Genomic DNA, 24515 nt, shown 5'->3' with positions numbered 1-24515 from the left:
CCAGGATGCTCAGGGGTGAGGATATTTGGAGTGTGGGATGCTCAGAGCCTGGGATGCTCAGGGATCGGGATGCTCAGGGATTGGGATGCTCAGATCAGGATGTTCAGGGATCAGGATGCTCAAGGATCAGGATGCTCAGGAATCAGGATGTTCAGGGATCAGGATGTTCATGGATAAGGATGCTCAGGGATCAGGATGCTCAGGGATCAGGATGTTCAGGGATCAGGATGTTCATGGATAAGGATGCTCAAGGATCAGGATGCTCAGGGATCAGGATGCTCAGGGATCAGGATGTTCAGGGATCAGGATACTCAGGGATCAGGATGCTCAAGGATCAGGATGCTCAGGGGTCAGGATGCTCAGAGGCCAGGATGCTCAATGGTCAGGATGCTCAGGGATCAGGATGCTCAAGGATCGGGATGCTCAAGGATCGGGATGCTCAGGGATCGGGATGCTCAAGGATCGGGATGCTCAAGGGTCAGGACGCTCAGGGATCGGGATGCTCAGGGATCAGGATGCTCAAGGATCAGGATGCTCAGGGATCGGGATGCTCAGGGATCAGGATGCTCAGGGATCAGGATGTTCAGGGATCAGGATGCTCAGGGATCGGGATGCTCAGGGATCAGGATGTTCAGGGATCAGGATGCTCAGGGATCGGGATGCTCAAGGATCGGGATGCTCAAGGATCGGGATGCTCAAGGATCAGGATGCTCAGGGATCAGGATGCTCAGGGATCAGGATGCAGCCTCTGGCAGGTGCCTGGATGGGGCACAGGAGGCATCACACAGGTGCGGACCCCACGGGGACCCCCCCTCATCCACCTGCAGCTCTCCCTCTCCCCAACACTGGATTTTGCTGGGAAAACCACGCACGTGAAGGCCGCAGTCACTGCAGCAGCCAGAGTGGCTTTGCACTTCTCTCCTCTGTCCCCGCAGCAACATTCCGACAAGAGAAGACCAAAAGGTAACAAAAGTCCTGTTTTCCAAACATTTTTTCCCTTTCCAACGGGAAAGGTGCCAGGTGGCAGCTCCCGGCTCTCCCTCTCTGCCTCTCCTGGAGCAGCTCATCTCATGGATATCCTGGGAAAGGCCGGACTCTGACCACAAGCCCAGCAGCCAAACTGCTCCTCTCCCAAACACCGGGAGCCTTGCTTCTCCCTCACGGCCAGCTCCCCACCCAAATTCCCAGGCTTTTCACTCCAGCTGGAAGAAATCTGGCAAATCCCTTGGCTGTGCGTGACCTGCCCCTCCCTGAGCTGGGAGAACTCCCGGGAGCAGCGAGGACAGGATGAGGTCCAGCAGCCGCACCACAAACCAGGGCAAAACCTTGAGCAGAACTCAATCCTGACCCCGGAGCTGGCACGTGCCCCCCACTCCCACCCGGGATTATCCCCCCAAAACAGCCGGGTCCAAGTGGGAGTTTAGTGGAGAAAAACTCTGATTTTGCAAAGCTGGTGGGTGCAAGACGCTGCTCCCACCCCAGGCTCATCCTGGCTCTGCCATCATCCTCCCTCTGGGCTGTGAGTGCTGGGGAAGGGGCTGGGCAGCATCTTGGGGGTGCAGAATTTTGGGGGGGGCTGCAGAATCCTGAGGGATTGCAGCCATTTGAGGGGCTGAAGCATCTCAAGGGGCTGCAGCATTTGGGGTCTGCAGAATTTTGGAGGGCTCAGCATCTTGGGGGGCTGCAGGATCATGGGGGGCTGCAGCATTTTGGGAGCCTCAGCAGGATGGGAGGGCTCGGTGTCTTGGGGGGCTGCAGAATTTTGGGGGCTGAAGTATCTCAAGGCGCTGCAGCATTTTGGGGGGCTGCAGCATCTTAGGGGTCTGCAGCAGTTTGTGGGGCTCAGCACTTTGGGGGGGCTCAGCATTTTGGTGGGCTCAGCACTTTGGGGGGCTCAGAATTTTGAGGGCTCAGCATTTTGGGAGGCTCAGAATTTTGCGGGGTTGCAGTGTTTTGGGGGGCTCAGCATTTTGGGGAGGCTCAGCATTTTGGGGGGGCTCAGCATTTTGGGGGGGGCTCAGCATTTTGGGGGGGCTCAGAATTTGGGGGGGCTCAGAATTTTGCGGGGCTGCAGTATTTTGGGGGGCTCAGCATTTTGGGCGGGCTCAGCACTTTGGGGGGCTCAGAATTTTGCGGGGCTGCAGCATTTTGGGGGGGCTCAGCATTTTGGGGGGGGCTCAGCATTTTGGGAGCCTCAGCAGCGCTTCTCCCCCCCCTTCCCACTCCCCAAATATTTGTTTAACCAGGGAATTCCCGCCGCTCGCCCGTGGGCTCCGGCGCTGCGGGAAGCGTGGCAGCCTCCAGCATTCCCGAACTCTGGAAAACCCCTGGAGGGAAAGCCACGAGCCCCCCCAAGGCCTGACACGGAGGTGACAGTCCCTTGCAGCGGGACACGGACCCTCCGCCGGGTGCCTTCACCCCGTGCTCCGCTGGAGGCGAGGGCACCGGGAGCCACCTCCCCGTGCCCCCTGTGTCCCCCGGTAGCCACCCCGGAGCGTCGCCCCCACGGCCACCGCCGCTGCCGGCCCCCCGAACGCCGCCCGCCACGCGGCCGCTTTGATCCGCCGCTTAATTCCCATTAATTCCTGCTTCCCATTAATCCCTGCTCAGGCTCTGAACCTTCTCGCGGAGATGCCGAGATCAAATGCGTAGTTAAGAGACAGTCGGGCGAGGGGAACATGAAAGGGACAAGTTTTGTTTCAGGATTTGAACCCCGGCGAGGCGGCGCCGGGGAAGCGGCGGAGCCGCGAGCCGAGAGCTCCCTCTGCTCCCGGAAAAAACCTTCCAGGATTCCAAACGCTCCCAGCCTCCTTCCCCGGCCCGGCCTCGAGGCCCTGCAAACTCGTCAGAGCCCCCGGGGGACAAGCACAAGCTGCTGCACGGGGAAATGTTTGCTCCGGGGGATGAGTTGTTGATAAAAAAGTGGCAGGAAAAGGATAAAACGGTCACAAACGCCGTGACACCCCCAAAATGCATCAGCTCCCACAGCAGGACAGACCCCTTGGGTGGAAAATATCCTCTATAAATCGTAAATATCTGATTTATCCATTGAGTAGAGGTGGCCCAAGGCAAATGGCAGCACCTGGAGCTCCCCTGGGATGGGGGAAAATGAGGGAATTTCTATTTCTGTCGTTTGGGAAGGGAAAATAAACAAATTCCAGGCCAGCAAGAGGGATTCGGGGCAAAGAAGAGCTCAGCACCCAAACTAAAGGGGAAAAGCAGTGCGTGGAAAATCATCTCAATTCCAATGAAAACGTGTTTTATTAGAAGAAGCAGATCCATCTTTGATCCTGGATCCCAAGAAAAGCAATATCCAGGGCTGCGATAGCCCATCTTGCAGGGAGAACGAGTTATTAAAGCACAAGATGAATGGCTTGCAGCGCAGCTAAGTGCTCCAGTTAAGAGAAAAATAGTTCTAAACTTACTCTTTGCCCCAAAACACATTCCTCCCCCTCATCCCCGGGCCTCGGCTCTCCCCTCGGGTGAAGCTCCCTTGTCCGCCTCATTTTTTTTCCCAGGCTTATCAAAATTCCGGAGGGGAAATTTGAATGGAAGTAAAAATAAGGTGAATTTAATCGGGTAGTAATGGTTGGGTTGGGGTTTTTTTTTAAATTATTTTTTTCTCTTCTCCTCCCCTTCCCCCAACATTTTTTTTTAATTTTTTTTTTTTTTAAATTAAAAATACACATGAGGAATAAAAATAACCCGGATAAATTCAGTTGTGGGGAAGGAGGGAGGATGGAAATGAAGGAGCGTTCTCATGGAGAGCAGCGCTCCCGAGCAGGGCGCCTCGCCCCGCGCCTCTGTTCTGCATGAATAAATAGGGATAAAAATGTAACGCTGCACTCACAACTCCGATCCCAGCACCCCGAGAGGGCTGGAGCAGCACAAGCCACCAGCGCTCCTGGATTTTTGGTATTTAGAGAAAAAAGCACTGAAATGGCGATTTTGGAGCTGTAGATGTGGCCCCAGCTCGGATATTGAGGCTGGTGATGTGAATCCACGGGGGACAGCGGGAAATGAGGGAATTTCCCCCAAATCGTGGGATCATTCAGGTTGGAAAAGAGCTCCAGGATCACCGAGCCCAACCTTGCCACCAGTGCGGGGCCCTGAGTGCCACATCCAGCCCTTCCTTGGACACCTGCAGGGACGGGGACTCCAAACCTCCCTTCCCACGAGGGAATTCCTGCCGATCTCCAGCCTGACCCTCCCCTTGTGATGATCCCACGAGCTCCGGGAGCGCTCAGGATCAGGCCACCTCCTCCATCAAGCCGACATCAGTGATGTTTTCCTCGAGTCCAACACCGAATCTCATCACAAAAATCCCTTTTCTCCCGAGATCCAAGGAAACGGGGCTGCTGGGAAGTCACCCAGTGACTCAATTCATTCCAAATCTGTGCTGAGAGGTGAGACCAGCCCGGGGCACGACCCCCTGAGCACCCCGCACCCTCCTGGCGAGGCACCCGCAGCACATCCCAGCAGCCGGACTTTTCCCACTCCTCCAAATTCCATCTCTCCCCGCTTTCCAACCCCCCCTCCCCGCCTCAGGCAGGATCTCCCGACCCCCCCCGGCTGCCTGGCTCCCTGTTACACAACCCTGCTCGGGAGATCCTACGTGGGCAGCGTGGGTTTTCCTGGGAATCGACAACAGCTCTCGCTGCAGCTCAGCAGAACATGAGCATCTTACATAAACACCCCGCGAGTTCCCCTGCGTGGGGGGCTGCCCGCAGCCCCCCGGGCTGGGAGGGGACGCTGGGAGCCGCCTTTTCTCCCCCTTCCTCATCCTCATCCCCATCCCCATCCTCATCCTCATCCCGCTGCTTTTTTTTTTTTCTTCTTCTTTTCCCTTTAAATCAACCCAAACCCTGGTGGGGGAAAAAGGCAGCGCTCGAGAGAGAGAGAGAGAGAGAGGAGAGAGAGAGAGAGAGAAATGACTCAAGTGTTTTGTAACTTGTCACATTCGGAGCTGCAGTTTGGAGGCAGGAAGGAGGGATCCAAAATAGTCGCCCCAAGCCCGGATTGTATAACCGAGATCCCCCCACCTCCCCCCCCGCCGGGAAAAGGGAAAAGGGGAAAGGAAAAAAAAAAAAAAGGGAATTTCTGCTGCAGATTGGCAGCTGGAAAAAGGCAGGCGCGAGCTCGGGGTTGTTACAGCGCAGGAAGGAGCCCCCAAATTGGGAGGAATTACTCATCCATGGAAAAAAAAGGCTCCTGTGCTGACGGGGAGGCACCGGGAAGATGCTGCAGGGGAGGAGGGAAGGCTCCCGGGAATGATGCTCCGAGGCCAGGGGTGAGGCTGAGCTCCCCGGGATGCTCCCTGGAGTGGGAGGTGATGTTTGGGAAGTGCGGCTGGAGCGGCAGAGCAGGACGGAGCAGGATTCCCTGCCAGGAAGGGCCTTGGCAAGGGCTGCCAAAGGGTGGCCGCTGCCAAAACTCAGGCTCAGAGCAGGCTGGAGGCATCCCAGATGCCAGAGACGGGCTGGGAGCTGCTGGGATAATCCCACGGGAGGGTGGCAGCAGGGTCAGGGTGTGTTTGCCAGGCCAACACCTCTCCCACACCTCACTGCCCTCCACCCAGCAATTCCCAATTCCCAGATTTTCATCCTTGTCACATCCCAGAGAAACCCAGGAGAGCCTGGCCGCTCCCAGAGCCCTCTGAAAATCGGGGAGAGCAACACCTGCCTGGAACGGGGAGAGTGACTGAGCAGAGAGAGCCCCCCCCGCCAATCCACCCAGCCCGGTATTCCAGAGGTTCCAGAGCCTTTTCCAGCCTAAGCCAAGTCCGAGGCCAGAGCTGTGGAGCAGGGGCCCACCACGGAATCAGGAGGAGCTGGGGAGGCTGCTGGGGGGACGAGGAGGATGCCAGGGAGATGAGGAAGATGAAGAGGAGCCATGCCCAGCTCCCCCATGATTAAACACAATTCCAAACCCTACAAATTCAATTTTCAAGCACCAGGAGCATCGGGAGGAACCTGCCTGCTGCTATCAACCCTCCTGCCCACCCAAAGCGCCGTTAATTCCTTCTGAAAAAGCCCAGGCGGGTCCGGGGGATGTCAGGAGACACCACGAGGGTGACAGGTCCCCACGGTGCTCATTGATCTGCCATCGAGCCCCCCGTGGGAGCTCTGAAACCCAGACGGGCTCTGCCTTCTGGCTCCAGGCTCTGTGGGGGCAGCGCTTCCCGAGGGCCTCCTCAAAAATAAATCGTGGAGTTGGGATGAGGGGAGGGATCTTTGTGGCTTTTTCTCCGGTGTCACCTCGGCTAAAGGCTCTGAAATTCCGAGTGCCCGACGCCCACGCTGGCACATCACAGGCTGTGGCATTCCGGGAAAATCCCGAAGATGGGGCAGGGGGAAAGAAGAATCAGGTTGTTTTCAACGGATTCATCTGTTTCTACAACACAGTCTGGCTCTGCAATTAATAAAATTCGTGGAAAATCCCTATTTTTTATGCCAGCCCCACCTGGCAGGTGCATCCCTGCAGTTTTGGGAGTAGCAGGCGAAAATAAAGTGGATATGAAGCACTTGCCCGTGCAATAAACGGGGACAAAAAGGCCAAATTCCCAACAAATTCCCAACCAGAGCACGATCACACCTTCCCCAGGATATTCCAGTGGAATTCTGGACAGCCCATGGCACATCCCATGCCCTCAGACACACCAGCTCCGATTTCCACCGGTTAATTCCGTACAAAACATACATCTGCGGGAGCAGCACAATTATCTCTGGGAGCAAAGCGTTGATGGATGGAAGTTTTAATTACCAAACCTTCCCATCCTCCCCCATGCACAAAAAGTGCATTTCCTGGCATGTTTATTTCATAATAAACCATGGCCAAATTCCATGTTGGTGGAACACGTGCACGGGGCACGGGAAGGACGAGACGAGCTGAAAAATCTGGTTTGTCACCAGAGCTGGAAATTTAAGTTCCTTTGATCTCTCTGCTTCCAAAGCTGCTGGGGAAGCAGAGAGGAGAGAGCGGCACACACAGGGAACGTTATCCCAGGGTGCGGAGGGGCTCAGGGATGGATCCCAGCTCCTGCCTCTGCACGTGCCGGGGCCGTGGAGATTGACAGCTCCACTCCCGCACACGTCCCCGTCCCCCGATGTCCCCAAAGAGAAGAGCAGCACAAGCCTTAATTCCCATGGACAGGGCTAAAGGGTGCCCCTGTCACCCATCAGTATCATTTAAGGCTTGGGAAGTGCCCAATTCCCGTCGGGAATGCCCGGTGGAGCTCCGTGCTCATATCAGCCTTAATTTCATTTGGTCCTTCACACCGTCGGCGGCTCCGCGCGTCCCCCGCGGAACGGTGACACCGAGCGACGCTTCCCAACCCCTGGCAGCGGGATCCGGATGCTGCCACGGCACGGGAGCCACCCTCCGCTCCAAAACCTGGCTGGCATCCGGCAACAGCGGCAGCTCCAGCCTGTTGGAGCCCAGTGTGACACAGGTTACTCATTCCCAACGTGCGGAGGTTGAGGTCCCCCCCTCCCTCCCCTTCCTTCCTTCCTTCCTTTCGCGAGCAAATCCTCCAGCAGGAATTTTCCCCCCTTCCTTGGAAATTCACAGCCAACCTGCTAATGAGTCTTTGTGAAACTTGTGCCTTCTTACCTCTAATTTTACAGCCTGTTCGGATTTGAGCTCTGTGGACAGCCTCACATTTGGTTGGGAATTATAGGCTGAGTGGCTGTTCTCTCCTATTATTGTGCTGTCAATCTCCTATTAGCACATTATAATATGCTACACTGAATGCATCTGTTCCGTAGATCACAAGTCCTAATTGTCATTTGTTGAATCACTTTGTCTTATATGATTGTTAAGCAATTATTTCACCCAAAGCAGCTTAAACTTTGATTACTGTATAGTGTTTACAGGGATCAAAGGGAAAAAAATCTGCGGCGCCTTCAAACGTTTTTGCTGCCGAAAAACCGAGGAGCGAGCGGGAGATGCCGGCGCACGGGGATGACCTGGAGGTGCTTCCCGGCCCTCCTGCCTCCAGGGGAACGTTGTTTGTCCGGGATGGTTAAAGGTCCGGCGAACGGCGAGGTCAGGAGACGGATGAGAAGTGACATTCCTGCCAGGATTGCTCATGGAACGCGGCTCCCCTGGTGCGCGGCACCAGCTGCCCGCCGGTCCCCTCCGCTGGGACGAGGGCCCGCTGGGGGATGACACCTCCTGTGATGTTGTTAAACCACTCCGGCCATTCCCAGCGAGGGGAAAACCCTCCTGTGCTTCTCCAAAAGGTGGGAATTCAAGCAGTGCTTGGCTCAGAGGGGTCACATCCCGAGTCAATCCCGCATGGAAGCGGCGGCGGGGGGGTCAGCAGAGGACAGGGCTGAGGCAGCACGGAGAGCCCTCGGCGCGCACATTTATTTTGGCTTTGCCACCCAACTCTAAAGCCCTCAGAGAGGCCCTCTGGAAGCTCAGATCCCTCACACCATTCCCTCTCTGAAGTGCGGGATGCTGGAATGCCACCGAGCCATCCCGGGCCATGGGAACCCAACCCAGCGGGGCCAGAGCGAGGGAGGGGCTCATCACCGGGGGCTTGGGCTAATCCCGGGAATCTCGGGCTGACAGCAGCGGGAAGGAATGTTGGCCCATTGTTTCCGAGGAGCCCAGACAGGATTGAGAGAGGGAGAAAACCGCGCTGGTGGCTCCTCAGCTCCAGACGGCTCCACGAGCCAGCAGGGATACACAAACTGTCAGGAATCTTCTGCTTCAAAACCACCCTCTGAAACCAGGCTCGGATGGAACCTGAGTGCCACGAAAAGGTCCCTCCCCAGCCAGCTGCACCTTGTCCCCTCCTGCCACCGCTGCAGCACCTCCAGCCCGGGGAGGAGGAGATGGAGCAGAGCTGCCCTTGCCTTTGTTAAGATTAATGAATTTCCTCACACCACTGATTGCCCAAATAATGGGATCCAGCCCCCGGAGCACAGAACCCTTCATAAATCAGGCCTGTCCCCAGCCAGGCCACCAAGCGCTTCACAAAAGGGGGACAATCGGGGACAAGGCTGCGACAGAACCAGGGTGGACTTTCCGTGGATTCCTGGGAGCAGCTCCTTCTCCTGCTCTTCCCTCCCTGAGCTCCGATTCTCAAAGGCACAGCAGGACGCCTCCAGCCCCACAGCAGCAGCCCTGGGTGCTGGTTATGGGTCCAGGCCCAAAAAGCTGCTGGGTGAAGCTCAAAGCCGCCCCCGAGAGTCTCATCCCACGGCTCCCACAGCTGGGGGGAGCTTTTCCAGCTCCAGTCCCAGCTCATTCCAGCATGGGAATGCCTTTATCCCAGTGAGCTGTGGAGCAGCAGGAAGGAGTTCAGCTCAGGGTTGTGCAAATTGGCTGCTCGGATTGGTTTCTTCCAAAACCAAGTTTAAAAAAAGTCGGGTTTGGGGTAGGAACCCTAAAAAAACCCCATTTTATTTCTAGATTTTGTCGGGGGGGAAATCCAATTCCTTCTCATATCCCTAAAAAACCTGATGGCACAGCTGAAAGAAGCCTCTAAGGAAGCTGTCAAACCTCAGGATGAAAACAAACCTGGAGGAGCAGGTAAAAGGTAGCGGCTCCAGCGCAGGTAAATTGCTTTTTAACGAGGAGACAAGGCCCATCCCTGGCATCTGCCGTATGTTTTTATAAAGCCCCGAAATATGTTTTTAAAAGGCCAGCAAATAAAGTTCCTATCGATTTGATCTCCGGCGTAATCTGTTTTTCTGTCTGCCACCACGAGTGGTAATAAAAGGGAATCAGGGCACGCGGCCTCGGGTTAATGCAGCGATCCATCACCGTCGGGGGCTTTGCTTCGCTGCACAATCGAGAAACTGCCCCAAATTGGTGCGAGGGCCCAATTTTCTTTTCCAATTTATTTTTGCTTGAGCAAAGCAATATCGAGGCAGGACGAGGAGGACGCGCTTCCCGTCACTCCAGATGTTGTCCCGCTTCCCCGGTCTGGGAAAGGGCCTCCGGCAGCTCCTGGGTTGGGGATTTTGGGAAGGTGCTGTGGGTGTGCTTGGATGTTTGGGGTATCGAGGTCCAGTGGGACCCAAAGGGGGATTGGGATGTGTTCAGGAGAGTTTCCCAGTGAGGATGGAGCATCCCAGGGCTGATCTCCCATGGATGGAGCATCCTGAACTTCCCGGGTCTGATCTTCGATGGATGGAACATCCCAGGGCTGATCTCCCGTGGATCAAAGACCCTGAACTTCCCAGGGTTGATCTCCCATGGATAAAATATCCTGATCATTCCAGGGCTGCATCTCCCATGGATGGAACATCCCAGGGCTGATCTCCCATGGATGGAGCATCCTGAACTTCCCAAGGCTGATCTCTGGATCAAAGACCCTGAACTCCCCAGGGCTCATCTCCCATGGATGGAACATCCCAGGGCTCATCTCCCATGGATTCAGCATCCTGAACTTCCTGGGTCTGATCTCCCACGGATGGAACATCCCAGGGCTCATCTCCCATGGATGGAGCATCCTGAACACCCCAGGGCTGCATCTCCAGACATTCCCAGACCTCTCCTCACCAGGACAGAGCAATTAAAGCTTTTCCAGGGTATCCAAGCCATCCATAACCCCTCTCCCATCCCTGGCAGTGCATCCCTGACACCTTTCCCCGAGCCTGTTGCTCACAGAGGTGCAGCCACACACAACAGGTGCCCTCACAGCACTAAAAACTGCCCAAAAATGGGGTTTTGAGCAGTGAATTGATGTTTTCTAAAGCTGGATCAGACAGCTCAGAGTTTAAACTGGATAAACACCACAAAATATTAAAATCCACCCTAAAACGATGCATTAAAGTCCCCCAGGCCAGGCTCTGCTGCCATCAGAGCTCAGCTTTGCAAGATGCCACCCCACTTTCAACTCCTTCACCCCAAACCATCGATGTTCCTTCGCTGAGGAGCATCGAGGCTGCGGGGAGGGACTTTGGGGCACAAAGGTGACCCCCAAACCCACCCCAAAGATCTGGGACGAGGATGGGAAACCTCCCATCCCCCCCACCCCCTTCCCCCCACCTTCGGAAAACTGATAAATATTTCTGGAGAGAAAAACAAACACTCCGCATTTGGCTTTTTTGGTGGTTGTTTTTCTTGAAGAGACAAAGTGTTCCACAGAGAGCCGACACTTCCTACACAAGTTTGCATCCTCAAACCCCGAGATTTTCTGCCACGGATTTGGCTGGGAAAAGCATCTCCAGCCCTTCAGCCAGCCCTGCCCACCCCATCCAGGATCACTGAGCCGGAGCATCCCACTGGAGCACCGCAGGGAGATGGAGAGAACCTCGCTCTGCCAGAGTTTCCCGCTCTCACTTGGGAATAAATGAGGAATAATCAAATTTCCTGGGTTTAGAAATACCCCCATAAAGCATAAAAACAACTCTCACGCCCCAGCCCTGGCACAGCTCTTGTTCCCACTCAATTTAGGGTGAGTTTAGGAGGGAAAAATATTATCCCAAAGCATCCTTAGAGGTTCAGGAGTAAGAAAATTGTATATTCCTATCAAAATTGTATATTCCTATTTAAAAAAAACCCTGAAGAAATTCAGAGCCAGCTGCCTGTGATGGGTTTAAGGCCACCCAGCCCCTTCCCCAGATGAATTCCCAGTTTGGATACTGCAGCTGGGTCATTCCCAGCTGTGTGGAGCCGGTTTTGGGGACGGCCAGAGGAGAATCCCACCACAAAGCCCGGGAAGCAGCAGGGCCCCGTGTCCTCAGATGCCGCCTCAGCGCAAGATGTGCCGAGATGTCTTGGAAGGAAACGCTGCCAAATCCATCAGCGGAGCCATTCCCGATGCCAGCGGGAGCCGCCGGCCGTGCCAGGGGCTCCCCGGGGACCTGCCACCCCCCGCCCCGAGCCACAGCTGGAATCCCACCCCAAAATAAACAGGTGACACCCCCCAGCTCCTCCAGGGCGGATTCCCTTCCCTGCTCTGGGTGGATTCCGGGGTGCACAGCCCGGAAGGGTCTGGCTCTTGTCCCCAGAATCCTTCCCACAGCCCACGGCACCATCCCGGAGAGTCCCTTCCCTTCTCCTGGCCCTGTTTGTCTTTCCAGGACTAAAATTAAAGGAAAAACAACTGCCCACGTTCCTAGGAAACTTCAAACTCCTGGAAAGCTGGGGATGGGTCCGCGTGCTGCAGCCTCCGCCGGGAAGGGGGATTATTTTGGAAGAATCAGACGTCTTTAAGGAAAAGTTCTACTTCCAACCATGTGATCTGCAGGGGGAAGAGACTTCCCAGACGGCGCGGAAGAGCCGGAAAAACGGATTGCTCCCGCTCCGAGGTAACACCACCAGAGCTGAGACCTCCCTTATCAGCTCCCAGGGCTGCAGCTGGCCATGGGAATTATGGAAATGATTGGGATATGGCGCTTTTTGGGGTGCTAGCGAGGATTTCACTGGGATTCGGGCACGCTACGAGACGACGCCGCATCCCGGGACGGCTTTGGGACCACAGCACGGCGCAGGGTGTCCCCCAAAAGATCCCCGTGTCAGCCCGGTTATTGTCCCCTCCCCCTGCCCGCGGCACCCCCAGCACAGCCCCCGGGAGATGCCGGCGCTCCCAGTGCATCCCAGTGCTCCCAGTGAATCCCAGTGCGGGCGGCGCTGGAGCTCGGGCGGTTCAATGCTGCCACCTGGTGGTGACAGGAGGGAACAGCAGCAGCGGCAGCTTCCCCCCGCCCGCCCCCCCCCCCCCCCCCCCCCCCCGATCCCAAATTCCATCGGGATCCATCGGCAGGAGAGCCCAGAGCCCGGCCCGAGAGCGGGATGGCTTTGGAAAGTCGACTAAAAAATTGCAAAAATAAAATCCTCAGCGGAAAAATGTTAAATTGAATTTTTTTGGGGCTGAGCTGGGGTAAAAAATGAAACGGCCGCAATGGAGTGAAAAATCCGTGGTCAGAATACCCAAAAAAAATTAAGTGGCCGAAATAGAGGAAACAAAATTGAAATGGCCAAAAGGTAGAAAAAAATATAAATATTCAGTGGCCACAACGTAGAAATAAAATTAATTAAAATTTTCTCCACATGTGGCCACTTCATTCCTATTTTTCCTTCATTGTGGCCATTTAATTCCTTTTGTAAAAATAGCCATGACGGAGTAAAAAATCAAATCATTAGGAGGCCACAAATAGAAAAAAATTTAAATGATTAAGTGGCCACGTGTAGCAGAAAAAAAATAAATTAATTTCTTTGCTACCTTCTGGCCACTTAATTAAATGGTCAGAGTACATAAAAACTTTTAATTAATTGTTTTAAAAGTGAATGTAAGGAAAATTATAAACGGCTGCACTTATAGGGGAAATGATGGTTACGATGCAGGAAATATTCTTAATTGAAAAGTGGGGATATGGTGAAAATAACTTATTAAGTGGCTACAGCATGGCTGGAATAGCTGCAAAATGGGTGCAATGTGGAAAAAAATATTTAGTAAATGGTCAACGTAACAAAAAAAAAGATATAAAAGTGGTTTCAGGGCAGTAAAAAAAATACCTGAATGTGGGAAAAGGTGATTTAATGGCCACAGTGTAGGAAAAAATAAAAATAAATGACAAAAATGTCAGAAAAAAAAAGGCAATCCCATTTATCCACAGCTCAGCCTCCAACCAAACCCCTGAATCAATGAGGACATGCAGGGGGGAAAAAAAAAAAAAAGCTAGAAAAAGTCACCCCGATCCCAGGAAATTCCTGGTGCCACCTTTGGGAACGCGGAGAAGCCGGAGCGGGGCCTCACCTTCTTAGCCCAGGGGTAGCGGACGCGGGGCTTGCCCCACTCGTGGCTGAGCTGCCGGCGGTACCCGTGGCACTTGGGGATGTAGGAGCAGCTCACGTCGCCCACCTCGGGGTAGATGACTTCCAAATCCCCCCTGGAAAAAGGGAAGAGGGAGGAAAATGAGGAGGAGGAGGTGGGAATGCAGGTGGGAGCCAGGTCAGGCTCGGGATGGGGTTGGGGTGCTGGGAAGGAGCTGCAGGATGCAGAGGTGGAAGAGCAGAAGCTCAGGCTCTGCTCCCTCTGCCAAGGGGTTCAGCAGATTTTGGGAAGGAATTCCTGGCTGTGAGCTGGGGAGGGGCTGGGATGGAATTCCCAGAGCAGCTGTGGCTGCCCCTGGATCCCTGGAAGTGCCCAAGGCCAGGTTGGACTGGGCTTGGAGCAGCCTGGGACAGTGGGAGGTGCTGGGGTTGGAACCGGATGGGTTTTAAGGCCCCTTCCCACTCAAACCATCCCAGGATTCTGCGGAAAAGCAGCCTCCTTCCCCTGAAGTTTTCCATGGAAAACATCAGCCATCCCTGATGCCGCAAAAGTCACCCCCAAAGCCCCTGCACGACAGGGAACAACTCCAGAGACATCCCAGATTCCCGGCAGAAGCAGGAAAACAGCGAAGGCGACACTGGGATGTGCCGGGAGGTGACACAGGGGACACCAAGGGGGTGGCAGAGGCCACGGAGCGTCGCTCACCTGCAGAATTCGCTGTCGGACTCGCTGAGGGTCTGGAAGATGCAGGTCCGGGAGGCCTCGCTGCCCCAGGCTCCGGGGAGGAGCAGGCTGAGCGCCACCAGCACGGCTGCCAGCAGCTTCATCCTGCCCTGGGGACACGGGGACAGCCAGGGTCACCCCGCTGGCACCCAGCGCTTCCCCCCCAGCACCCCCCAGTTCAGCTCCCAGCCCAAACCAGCTCCAGGCAGAGCATCCCCATCCTTGCCCATCATTTCCTCCTCCAGCTCCGCAACTCTAATCCCGTTTATTCCAGGAATGGGCTGGGTTTCCTCTGCTGGGAAGGCCTGAGCCCCCAGCACGGCCCCACAGCTCAGAGGAGCCTTTTCCACCAGGCTGGGGCTTCGTCCCCCTCCACGTGGCGCCGGGGATGTGCCCACGTGGTGCCACCACGGCGATCCCGGGGACAGCGCGCTCCAAACCCGGCTCCAGGTGGGGACAGTCCCCAACTCCACGGGCTGGCCCTGCTGCTCTCCCCAAAACCATGGAAAATCGGGATCAGGAGTGGACATGGGCTGTCCAAGGCCATCACCAAGGACTCACAACCAGCCAGGACACGTCCCCGACCCGAGGCAAGGTCCTCTCAGGGGAGCATCACTTTGACCCAGCCACCCCTCCGGCGCTTTTCCCGCACGGGGACAACTCTGGCCGCCCACTTTGAAGTCGCACAAAGCCTCGAGGAGGACGCGGGGACACAAGGTTGGGTCCCCCACCCCCCTGCCAAGCCCAGCGCCGGCCCTCACCTACCGCTGGACCCGGTAGCCACGGGCCACCACGGCCGCCGGGGGGAGGGCCACCAGGGCCGGCCCTGCCGAGCCACTTACCAAGGTCCTGGGGACGACTGAGCAGCTCCGAGGCAGAGCCCGGAGGTTTGAGGTTGCCGTGGAGATGGTTTCCTTGGAAGGAAGGGACGGAGGGACCGGGAATGAAAGCCGAAGCCCGGGGAAGGGGCAGCCGGGTGCTCCGGAGCTGCCAACGGCTTTTAACCCCCCCGGCAACCGCCCCCACCCGCCCCCAACGGCGCCGGGTCCTGCCCAGCCCAACCCCCGCACCCGCCCGGGCTAACGAGGGAGGAGGATGTGACCCCAACTTGGATTTGCCCGTCGCCTCCATCGCCTCGTGGGTTCCGGGATGAGGAGCGAATAAAATATATATATATTAAAAAAATAAATAAAATAGAATTTAAAAAGCCCGGTGTGAGTTGGGAGCGGGGATGAGAGCAGCGAGGGGATCATTACATAATGGAGCTGGGGCTGCGCGCTCCGGGAACACGAGCGAGCCCGGCGAGAGAAAGAGGCGCCGGGCTTAACTAATTAGGAACATTAATGGATTGGGAATGATCGGGGAGCTTTTAGGGGCTTAATGGCTCCCGTTCCCACGCTGCCGGGATGGGCACAGCCCGTAATTAGCGCCCTGAGCCGGCAAATGGGCTCACGTGAGTCAGGCTTTTCCCAGGAATGCCGCGCTGGCTGAGTCAGGAGCGCCCGGAGCGGGGTTTGCAGCCTGGCGGTGTCACATGGAGGGGGGGCGTTGAAAATTCGGGGTTCCCAGCGCCAGGTGAAGCTGCTGATGAGCAGGAAATGCCCAGAAACGGTGAGAAAAGCAGGAATTTCCTTGGAGAAATGGGGATGTGGCTGAAAAGTTGAACAAGAGGCGGCAGGGCAGGGAGGTGGACACCGGGAGATGGGGACAAGGGAAACATTTTTCCTGGTAAAACGTGGAATGGTTTGGGTTGGGAAGGACCTTAAGGATCAGCCATGGGCAGGGACACCTCCCACTGTCCCAGGCTGCTCCAACCCGGCCTTGGGCACTGCCAGGGATCCAGGGGCAGCCACAGCTCCTCTGGGAATTCCATCCCAGCCCCTCCCCACCCTCCCAGCCAGGAATTCCTTCCCAATATCCCATCCATCCCTGCCCTCTGGCAGTGGGAAGCCATTCCCTGTGTCCTGTCCCTCCATCCCTTGTCCCCAGTCCCTCTCCAGCTCTCCTGGAGCCCCTTTAGGCCCTGCAAGGGGCTCTGAGGTGTTCCTGGAGCCTTCCCTTCTCCAGGTGAACATTCCCAGCTCTTCCAGCCTGATTCCAGAGGGGCTCCAGCCCTTGGAACGGCTCCATGGGCCCCAGGTCTGGCTCAGGATCCTCCCCAGTCCCTTTCCAGTGGTTTTTTTTTGGGTTCCTCAAACAACAGCAAACGCCAGAAATGCGATGAACTCGGAACTGGGATATTTTTTTCCAAGCCCAGCGGCTGAGAAAAGCCCTTTGCAGGGCCAAGATCAGCCCCTCCCACCTGGAGAGACCTCTCAAAGATCATCCCAAAAAGGCTTTGCCCATGGAAAAGGTGCAGGGGAATCTCCCAGAGAGACAAACTGCCGGGAGCAACGATTTTACAGCATCCCATGGAAGATGAGTTGTGGCTTCCTCCCTAAAAAAAAAAAAAATTAAAAAAATTTTAAAAATAATACTTTTAACGTTTTCCCCTTTTTTTTGGCAAAGATTTCACTTCCTCCACTCGGGAGACACAGTGTAAAAGGCAGCGGGAAGCTTGTCCAGCTTCTATCAGGATAAAAAAATCCTTGGAAAAGCGCTGCCAGGGCCAGACAGCCGCTCCCTCCTGTGTGATGATCCCGAGGGACAGGAAACCATTGGAGTATTTAATTTTTAAAGCCCGGTGCTTTTAAACCCAGACCTGGTTTTTAAACCCAGACCTGGTTTTTAAATCCAGACCAGGGTGACTACAGAGCCACTGGAATATTTCACTTTTAAACCTCTGTGTTTTTAAACCCAGACCAGGTTTTTAAACTCAGACCAGGTTTTTAAACTCAGACCAGGGTAACTCCAGAGCCACTGGAATATTTCACTTTTAAACCTCAGTGTTTTTAAACTCAGACCTGGTTTTTAAACTCAGACCAGGTTTTTAAACTCAGACCAGGGTAACTCCAGAGCCACTGGAATATTTCACTTTTAAACCTCAGTGTTTTTAAACTCAGACCTGGTTTTTAAACTCAGACCAGGTTTTTAAACTCAGACCAGGGTAACTCCAGAGCCACTGGAATATTTCACTTTTAAACCTCAGTGTTTTTAAACTCAGACCTGGTTTTTAAACTCAGACCAGGTTTTTAAACTCAGACCAGGGTAACTCCAGAGCCACTGGAATATTTCACTTTTAAACCTCTGTGTTTTTAAACTCAGACCTGGTTTTTAAACTCAGACCAGGTTTTTAAACTCAGACCAGGGTAACTCCAGAGCCACTGGAATATTTCACTTTTAAACCCAGACCAGGGTGACTCCAGAGCCTCTGGCTTTGCTGTCCCTTGCCACATTCCTGGAAAACCGACCCCAGGGATGAGCGATTTCCAGGGGCGTCACCCTCCTCCTCCTCCTGCCTGAGCCTGGAGCTCTCCTGGCTGGGGAGAAGCGGAAAAAGATCCCAGGAGAGGCCGCATGCAGCTGTTTTCCCTCTGGAGAAGGATCCTCCCGTGGGAAAAGGCAGCTGTGGTGTCAAACCAGCTCCTCTCCCGGCCGTCCCAGGGTGTTCCCAGGTTCCCTGTCCTGACTAAGCCCTGCGGGACTGCTGGAATCTCGTTTTTCCAGCCGGGAAGCCTCTGGCGCGGTGCTGGGTGTGAGGGTCAGAGCTCAGGGAAGTGCAGTGTTTCAGGAATTCCCCCCACACACTCCGGGGTGGGATGAGAACAAAGCGATGCTGCCCCTGCCCTTCGAAATTTTCACTTTTTTGGGAGGCACAAACATCATTGAAAATCTGTTTAAAACCCCTCTTCCTTCCCAGCCTCCATGAGGAATATTTCCCAATGTTCTGGAAATAAAAGCAAGCTTTCAGAGCACCCGGCACAAGATGAATTTAATGAATTGAATCGACGTGAATCCCAAGGAAGAAAAGTGCTGCAGTCCCAACATCCCCTGAATCCATTTGGGAGCAGATATTTAAAGAGAGATACAAAAATAAATATATTTTGCATTTTTATCCTCAGCAAACAGCTCCAAAAGCTGCTGAAATACCTCTCGGAGTTGGCGAAACCGAGATGTTGGTGAGGAAATTATTTTCCTGTTAACATCAGAGGTGAAGAAGCTCTTAATAAAAGGCAGGGGAGGAAAGGAGAAGCCTGGGGCTCGTTTTAACAGCAACAAAGCACCTGCGAAAGCCAAATCACCCGAGCTGGGAGCCAACTTCCACCCGGGCTGAGCCACGGGGCCACAAATGCGGCTCTGAGAGGGAAGGGGAGGCAAAACCCCCTCAGCATATCCCACCTGGGCACTCCCCCGTGGCCCAGAAACCGCCGCCCAAATATTCGCCCGGGAGTTTTAGGATCGAGGTCAGGCAAAAATAGAAATTTTTCGAGGCTCCCCGTGACCATCAGCTGAGCGTGAGGAGCTCTCAGAGCTCCCCCACACGTGCAGAGCCTCCAGCTCTTTGTTTATTTAACGCGGAGCAGTCACTTCCCGAGCAGAATTCCACCCGGAAAGTTCCTCACAATCCTGCTTTTACTTCCCAGGAAAGCATTGTTGGGAATTTCGCCCCCCTCCGCCCCGGAGCCGGCTTCCTGTTGATGTGAAATCCAGATAAAGCAGTGCCGTGCTCAGCCCGCGCCTCGGGGTTTCATTCCTCTTCCCCGAGGCACAAAAAGGGCCGGTTTACCTTTTCCTTGGAATCTGAAGCTCGCTCCCATCCCTTTTGGCTAAGCGGCCTCAGCTGTCCCCAGGCAGGAATGGCCCGCGGGGACACCGAGGTGACACCGAGGTGACACCGGTGTCCCCAGCCCCGTGACAAGGAAGCCGTGGGAGGTTTGGGGTTTTTTTTTTCCTCCCAGTTTGAGGCTGGATAAAACTTTTAAGTCGCCGTCGAAGCCATGAAAAACTCGAGGCCGTCCTCGCCAGCTCTGGAAAATAAGGATTTATTCAGCAAAAGTATTGCTGAGAGATGAAAACGCACCCTGCACTCCCGGCAAGATCCGCAAGCATCAGCCCAGCTCATCTCTTCTTTCAATAATCCATCATTTTCCTCTGATTTGGGAAAAAATCCGAATATTTATAGGTCGTACCTCTATGCCTCAGTTTCCCCCGAGGGTCCAGTGAACAGAGCATCGAAGCAACTCCAAAATCCAACACCTACAGGGGAAAAAAAAAAAAAAAATAAAAATAAAAATAAAAAATCCAGCATTTCCCTCTGATTTCGGAAAAAATCCGAATATTTATAGGTGGTACCCCCGTGCCTCAGTTTCCCCCGAGGGTCCAGTGAGCAGAGCACCCGAGCAACCCCAAAAATCCAACACCTACAGGGCAAAAAAATCCAGCATTTCCCTCAGATTTGGGAAAATATCCGAATATTTATAGGTCGTACCTCTATGCCTCAGTTTCCCCCGAGGATCCAGTGAGCAGAGCACCCGAGCAACCCCAAAAATCCAACGCCTACAGGCTGAAAAATCGCTACAGAAATCTATTTACACGGCTGATACCAACCAGCGAGGCAGCACAAAGCCAAGCACTTGGCAGAGCCTCGGTGGCCGGGGGAATTCCCTCCACTTTGGCCTTGCAGGAAGCCCCGTTTTCCAGCTTTTATTCCTCTGCAATCAGAAAAGGAAACAAAACCCACATCCCCTCTCCCCATCCAGCAGCTCCAGCCGTGCCCTGACCTTGCCGTGCCTCTTATCTCCCTTCCCCGTGGGTTTTCCTCACGTTTCCCTCCTTCCCTGGCCAGCAGCTCCGGTTCCTGCTCCAACCCAACAACCACAAGGTCGCCTTCACCTTGCCCCGGCCGAGCCCCTGGGCAAGAGCTTTGTGAATCAAAAACCCCGCGCTTGTCCCGGGACACGCCATAAATTTGCATCTGAACCGATTCGCGGGGCTGCCTCTGCTCCTTGGGGGATTTTTAAGTGGATTTCAGGGGATGTGACAGATTTATTGGGCTCCGGAGTTCCCCTGGGTCTGTCTGGAGCCACGTTGGGGTCAGGGGTTAAAGACCTCACATCGTAGAAGGCCGGAGTTCAGTGGCTGAGCCGGGATTTTTGAGTCTTTGCAGCATTAATAAGATGCTGGGGCAAAATATGGAGTGAGGGGGGTTGAATTTATCCCCCCCCAAACCTCGCTGTGAGCCGCGGGATGGAACAGCAGAGCTTTAAACACCAGATGCAGATCCCTGGTGCAGCCTGAGATTAACAGGGGAGGATTTCTGGCTTTTCCCTTTACACCTGCAGAGCTTCAGCACTGAACCCCCTCCTGCCCCATTTTCCTGGCCGGCAGCTGTGCCGGTCAAGCTGGATTAAACCCCAGCACCAGCGGTGCTGGGAAGGTCACGAGTGACCGCAGGGGACGGGTCAGAGCCCCCAAAAGGGGGGTTGGACTCACAGCGCCCTCTGAGCAGGGATCTCTGTGGGATCAGGGAGAGGACGCGCGATGCTTTTCGCCTTTGGGGTTGGCAGCGCCTCGGATCCTGGATCCCAACAGGAGAAGCTGCCAGAGCAGCAGGAACCCAGAGCAGAGCAGAGCCGGGGCTGCTGCGACCCCAAAACCTCCCCTGGCACCAGAACCACTCCCTGACTCAGCTGGGTATTCCAGGAGCACTCGGGAGAGGAGGAATATCCGATATTTTCCAGGGAAAAGCACACAGCTGAGCGAGCTCCCCGAGCCTGGCAGCAGCCCCCAGAGCCCCAGAGGAGGTCACCTCCTTCCGTCTCCTTCCAGCCCCTTCCCATCCCAAACCTCGGCTCCAGCAGCAGCATGAGTAGGAATTATCCCGTCCCATCCCATCCCATCCCATCCCATCCCATCCCATCCCATCCCATCCCTCCCCTGCAGCACCTCCGAGCCCAGCACGAGCCCGCAGCATCCGCGGGATCACTGGATTTGGGGATGTGGCCACCCACCCACCCACCCCCTCACCCCACCCCAATTCCAATCCCAATTTCAGGAGCGCCTGCCCCATCCCTAAACCCCTCTGGCACGTTCGGTGAGGCTCGGGGGGAGCTGCCCCCGGGGGAGGTGACCCTGGGGACGAGCGGGGCCGCTGGCCGGGCCCGCAGCTCGGGCGGGATGTGCAGCGCGGCACAGCTGGCACAGCTGGCACAGCTGGCACAGCGCTCCTGCCTCGGCAGGTTCCTCGTGAGCGCTCCTGCCGGGGCTGCGGCGCTTTCTGGGGAAGAATTTTCTATTTCGGGCAGAATGGTTTCACTTGGCCTATATTAAGCGCATTCATTTCGCAGTCACAAGGCAGCGCAGAGCGGTGCGGGAGCCGCTTCTCCTCCGGCAGCTCCGCAGCCTGGCAGCTCCCGATCCCGATCCAGCCCGCTCCTGGTGCCCAGCCCGCTCCTCTCCAGGTGCTGGAGGATCCAATCCCGCTCCCATCCTTCCATTCACACCCCGCTGAGCCCCACCGGGGAGCTGCTTAGCTCCTCTTTCAATTCCTGGCTCGAATTCCTGCATGAAGCGCTCCCCAGCCCAGCTTCCGGAGACGGGAAAAGCCACCAGGAATTGCTGCAACATCGACACGCGACGGCGGCGTGGAGGGGAAGCATTGAGAAACCCTCAGGGGTGACCTCTGCCAACCTCGCCGTGCTCCCCGGGGATGCTGTGTGGGCGCAGGGATTGGGTGATGGAAGCATTTCCACCTTTTCCCTCTCTCCCTCCCACTCTCCTGGGTGCTGCGGCCTCGGGAAGGAGATGAATCTCTGCCCCGTGCCTCGTGGACGCTCTAATTGTGATTACAGCCCTTCAGGGATGACAGCAGAAAATAAACAATCACCTCTTCCAGGTCCCACGGCCCGGCTGGATGAGGCTCGTGGGAAAGCCCTGGGGCAGCGGGATAATGAGGAGCTGGGATGAGGAAGGAGCATCCTCTGCTCTGACTCAGCTCGGGCTCAGCCTGGTCCCACGAGCCGCCCCGGCGAACTGGGATGGACCGGGAGGGTTTCGCTGCCCACCCTGCCGCTCGCCTGTGCCAGCTGGGCACCGGGACCCGCGTGGAATTCAGGCCGGCTGGGCAGGGATGGGCTAAAAATAGCAGCGTTTCAGATTCAGCCTGCATGAGGTCCTTCCTTTCAGTCGCTGGTTTATTTTCTCCCTCTTCCCAAGGCTCTCTGAAGCCTGGGACAAAGGGGGGCACGGGCTGGACCCTTCCCGAAGTCCTCCAGGGAAAACCTGGAGCTGGAACAGTTAAATTGGTTCAAATCCCCGATGTTGATGCACTTACAGCAGATTAACCTCGGCATCAATGGACTCCCAAATCACACTGAACTGGCTTAACCCTTCCCTAAATGGGTTTAACTGGTTTGCAGCAGGGGCTGGTAGAGCTTTAACGAGCTCGCAGCAGAGTCCCAGCGGTGGTGCTTTCCTGGGAAGCCCTGAGCCCCCATCACGGCCCCACGATCCCCCAAAACCAGTTTGGGGGCTGGAAGGAGCTGAGGGCACTTCCCATATTTGGGGGGAGCCCTTCAGCATGAGCACCTTTTCCAGAACATTTTCCAGCTTCTCCTGTGCCCAGGTGTTTTCTCCCAACGCTTTGACACCCTGACTCTGAAGGGGACCCCAAAATTTCCCCTATTTCCAGTTCCCCACACCATCAGGGTCACAGATCCCCCGCCTGTACACCCCAACAAACCCGCCAGCTGCAAAGTGACAGAAAACAGCCTCGAACCTCCAGCAGGGCCAGCCAGGCCCCGCTTTTCCACCTGGCCCTCTTTCCAGCACCAGCATCCCCAGAGGAGCCTGTGCCCAGCCGGCTCTGGCACAGCCCCAGCACCTCGGCAGGAGCCAGCAAGGGCTGAGATCCCCCCAGGGTGATCATTTGGGAGCAATTTGGGCCATTTGCAGATGCTCCGAGAGGCGCACGGGGCAAAGCAGCTCCAAACCCTCCCTTGCTCCGGGCGGGGAACATCTCCCTTGCTCTGTGACCCAGCAAAACCGGCGCCTTTTTAGTACCTGCCACCAAATCAGGCGGAAACCCCCCTGAGTTCCCTCCCTAAGCCAGGCCGGAGCGAGCGGCTGTGTCTGCAGCGAGGCCAGGACATCCTGGGGGTGCGAGCGAGCCCCGCTGCCAGCCCCGCTCGGCGCCCGGGGCACCGCGGCACCTCGGTGAGGAGGTGAAGCAAGCGCTGGGCTGGCCCCGTGTGTGCCGAGCAGCACGTTCCTGCTCTTATCAGCTCCATCGGGATCAGCTCCAGCGGGATCAGCTCCAGCGGCGCCCGCAGCGTTCTCCAGCGCTGCTCCAAGGGGAACGGCCCGAGCGGAGCGCGTTCAAGGGGCTCCTCCTGACTCTTGGTGCCCATTATCCCATCGCCTCCCTCCTTTCCCACAGAGTCACCAGCTGATCCCACTGACTCACGCTCGTGGCTCCTTTCCGTGGCCCGTGGCCGTTTCCCCGGTGCCTCGGTTCCCATTGACTCACCCATCCAGAGCTCGCCCTCTCTCTTCCAGTTCCCATCCCGGGCATTTCTGGTCACTCGGACTCACCTGGACCTGCCTTCCATCCCTGCATCGCTGAGGAGCATCCCAGTGCGGGACCCTCGGGCTGGGCAGCTCCTAAAAATCACCTTCCAACGTGTGCAGGAGTGCTATTCCCAGGCCTCCAGGCTGCAGGGAGTTTCCTTTTCCAGGAGCAAAAGGATTCCCCCCATTTCTCACCCCGGCTGGCATCTTCTGCTGTGGTGTGTTTTTTTGTTTGTTTGCTTGTTTGTTTGTTTTTTCTCACAGACCATGGGAAAAACAATAAAAGATTTGCAGAATTTAGATGCAATCAGTGCCTCAAACATATTCCTTCACACTTCCCATCCACCCCTTCCTCCATCGCGGAACCATCCCATGGTTTGTCTTCTCCAGCTGCAGTAGAGGAATCATTTAGGAATGAGTCTGAAAGGCTCGGGAAGCGCAGGGACATGGGATTTTTGGGGGGAGCAGGGAGACGCGGGCCCCGGCGCGTGCTGGCGCACCCAGAGCCGGCCTGAACGGCTCCGAGTGGAAAATTCCTGTCCGTTGAGCTGGGATTGTGGTCCAACAGGTTTTTAGTCCCAGCCCCTTTAGCTGTGTCAGTGCAAAA

General features: G+C 55.8%; 1 protein-coding gene and 1 long non-coding RNA gene across 2 annotated transcripts in view; both read right to left on the bottom strand.

Moving 5' to 3' along the window:
- The window catches only part of PEBP4 (phosphatidylethanolamine binding protein 4), a 72708-nt gene extending 57213 nt beyond the window's left edge, over nt 1-15495 (bottom strand). The window contains exons 1-3 of the mRNA XM_032092055.1: nt 15304-15495; nt 14444-14571; nt 13721-13853 (exon numbers count right to left, since the gene is read on the bottom strand). Coding sequence (XP_031947946.1) covers nt 13721-13853; nt 14444-14565 — 255 coding nt within the window. The 5' untranslated portion in view covers nt 14566-14571; nt 15304-15495. The remainder of the gene's footprint in view (nt 1-13720; nt 13854-14443; nt 14572-15303) is intronic.
- A 1010-nt stretch (nt 15496-16505) lies between these two features.
- On the bottom strand, nt 16506-24460 carry LOC116435450. Its single transcript, XR_004236783.1, has 3 exons — nt 23933-24460; nt 19531-19597; nt 16506-16898 (listed from the first exon to the last, which is right to left on the bottom strand). It is a non-coding gene; the product is annotated as an uncharacterized LOC116435450 (long non-coding RNA).
- Between the last annotated feature and the right edge of the window lie 55 nt (nt 24461-24515).

The sequence above is a fragment of the Corvus moneduloides genome, chromosome 27, assembly GCF_009650955.1.
Source record: "Corvus moneduloides isolate bCorMon1 chromosome 27, bCorMon1.pri, whole genome shotgun sequence".
NCBI classification, from domain to species: Eukaryota; Metazoa; Chordata; class Aves; order Passeriformes; family Corvidae; genus Corvus; species Corvus moneduloides.
The sequence above is the reverse complement of the archived record's forward strand: the minus strand, read 5'-3'. Positions and strand labels throughout refer to the sequence as shown.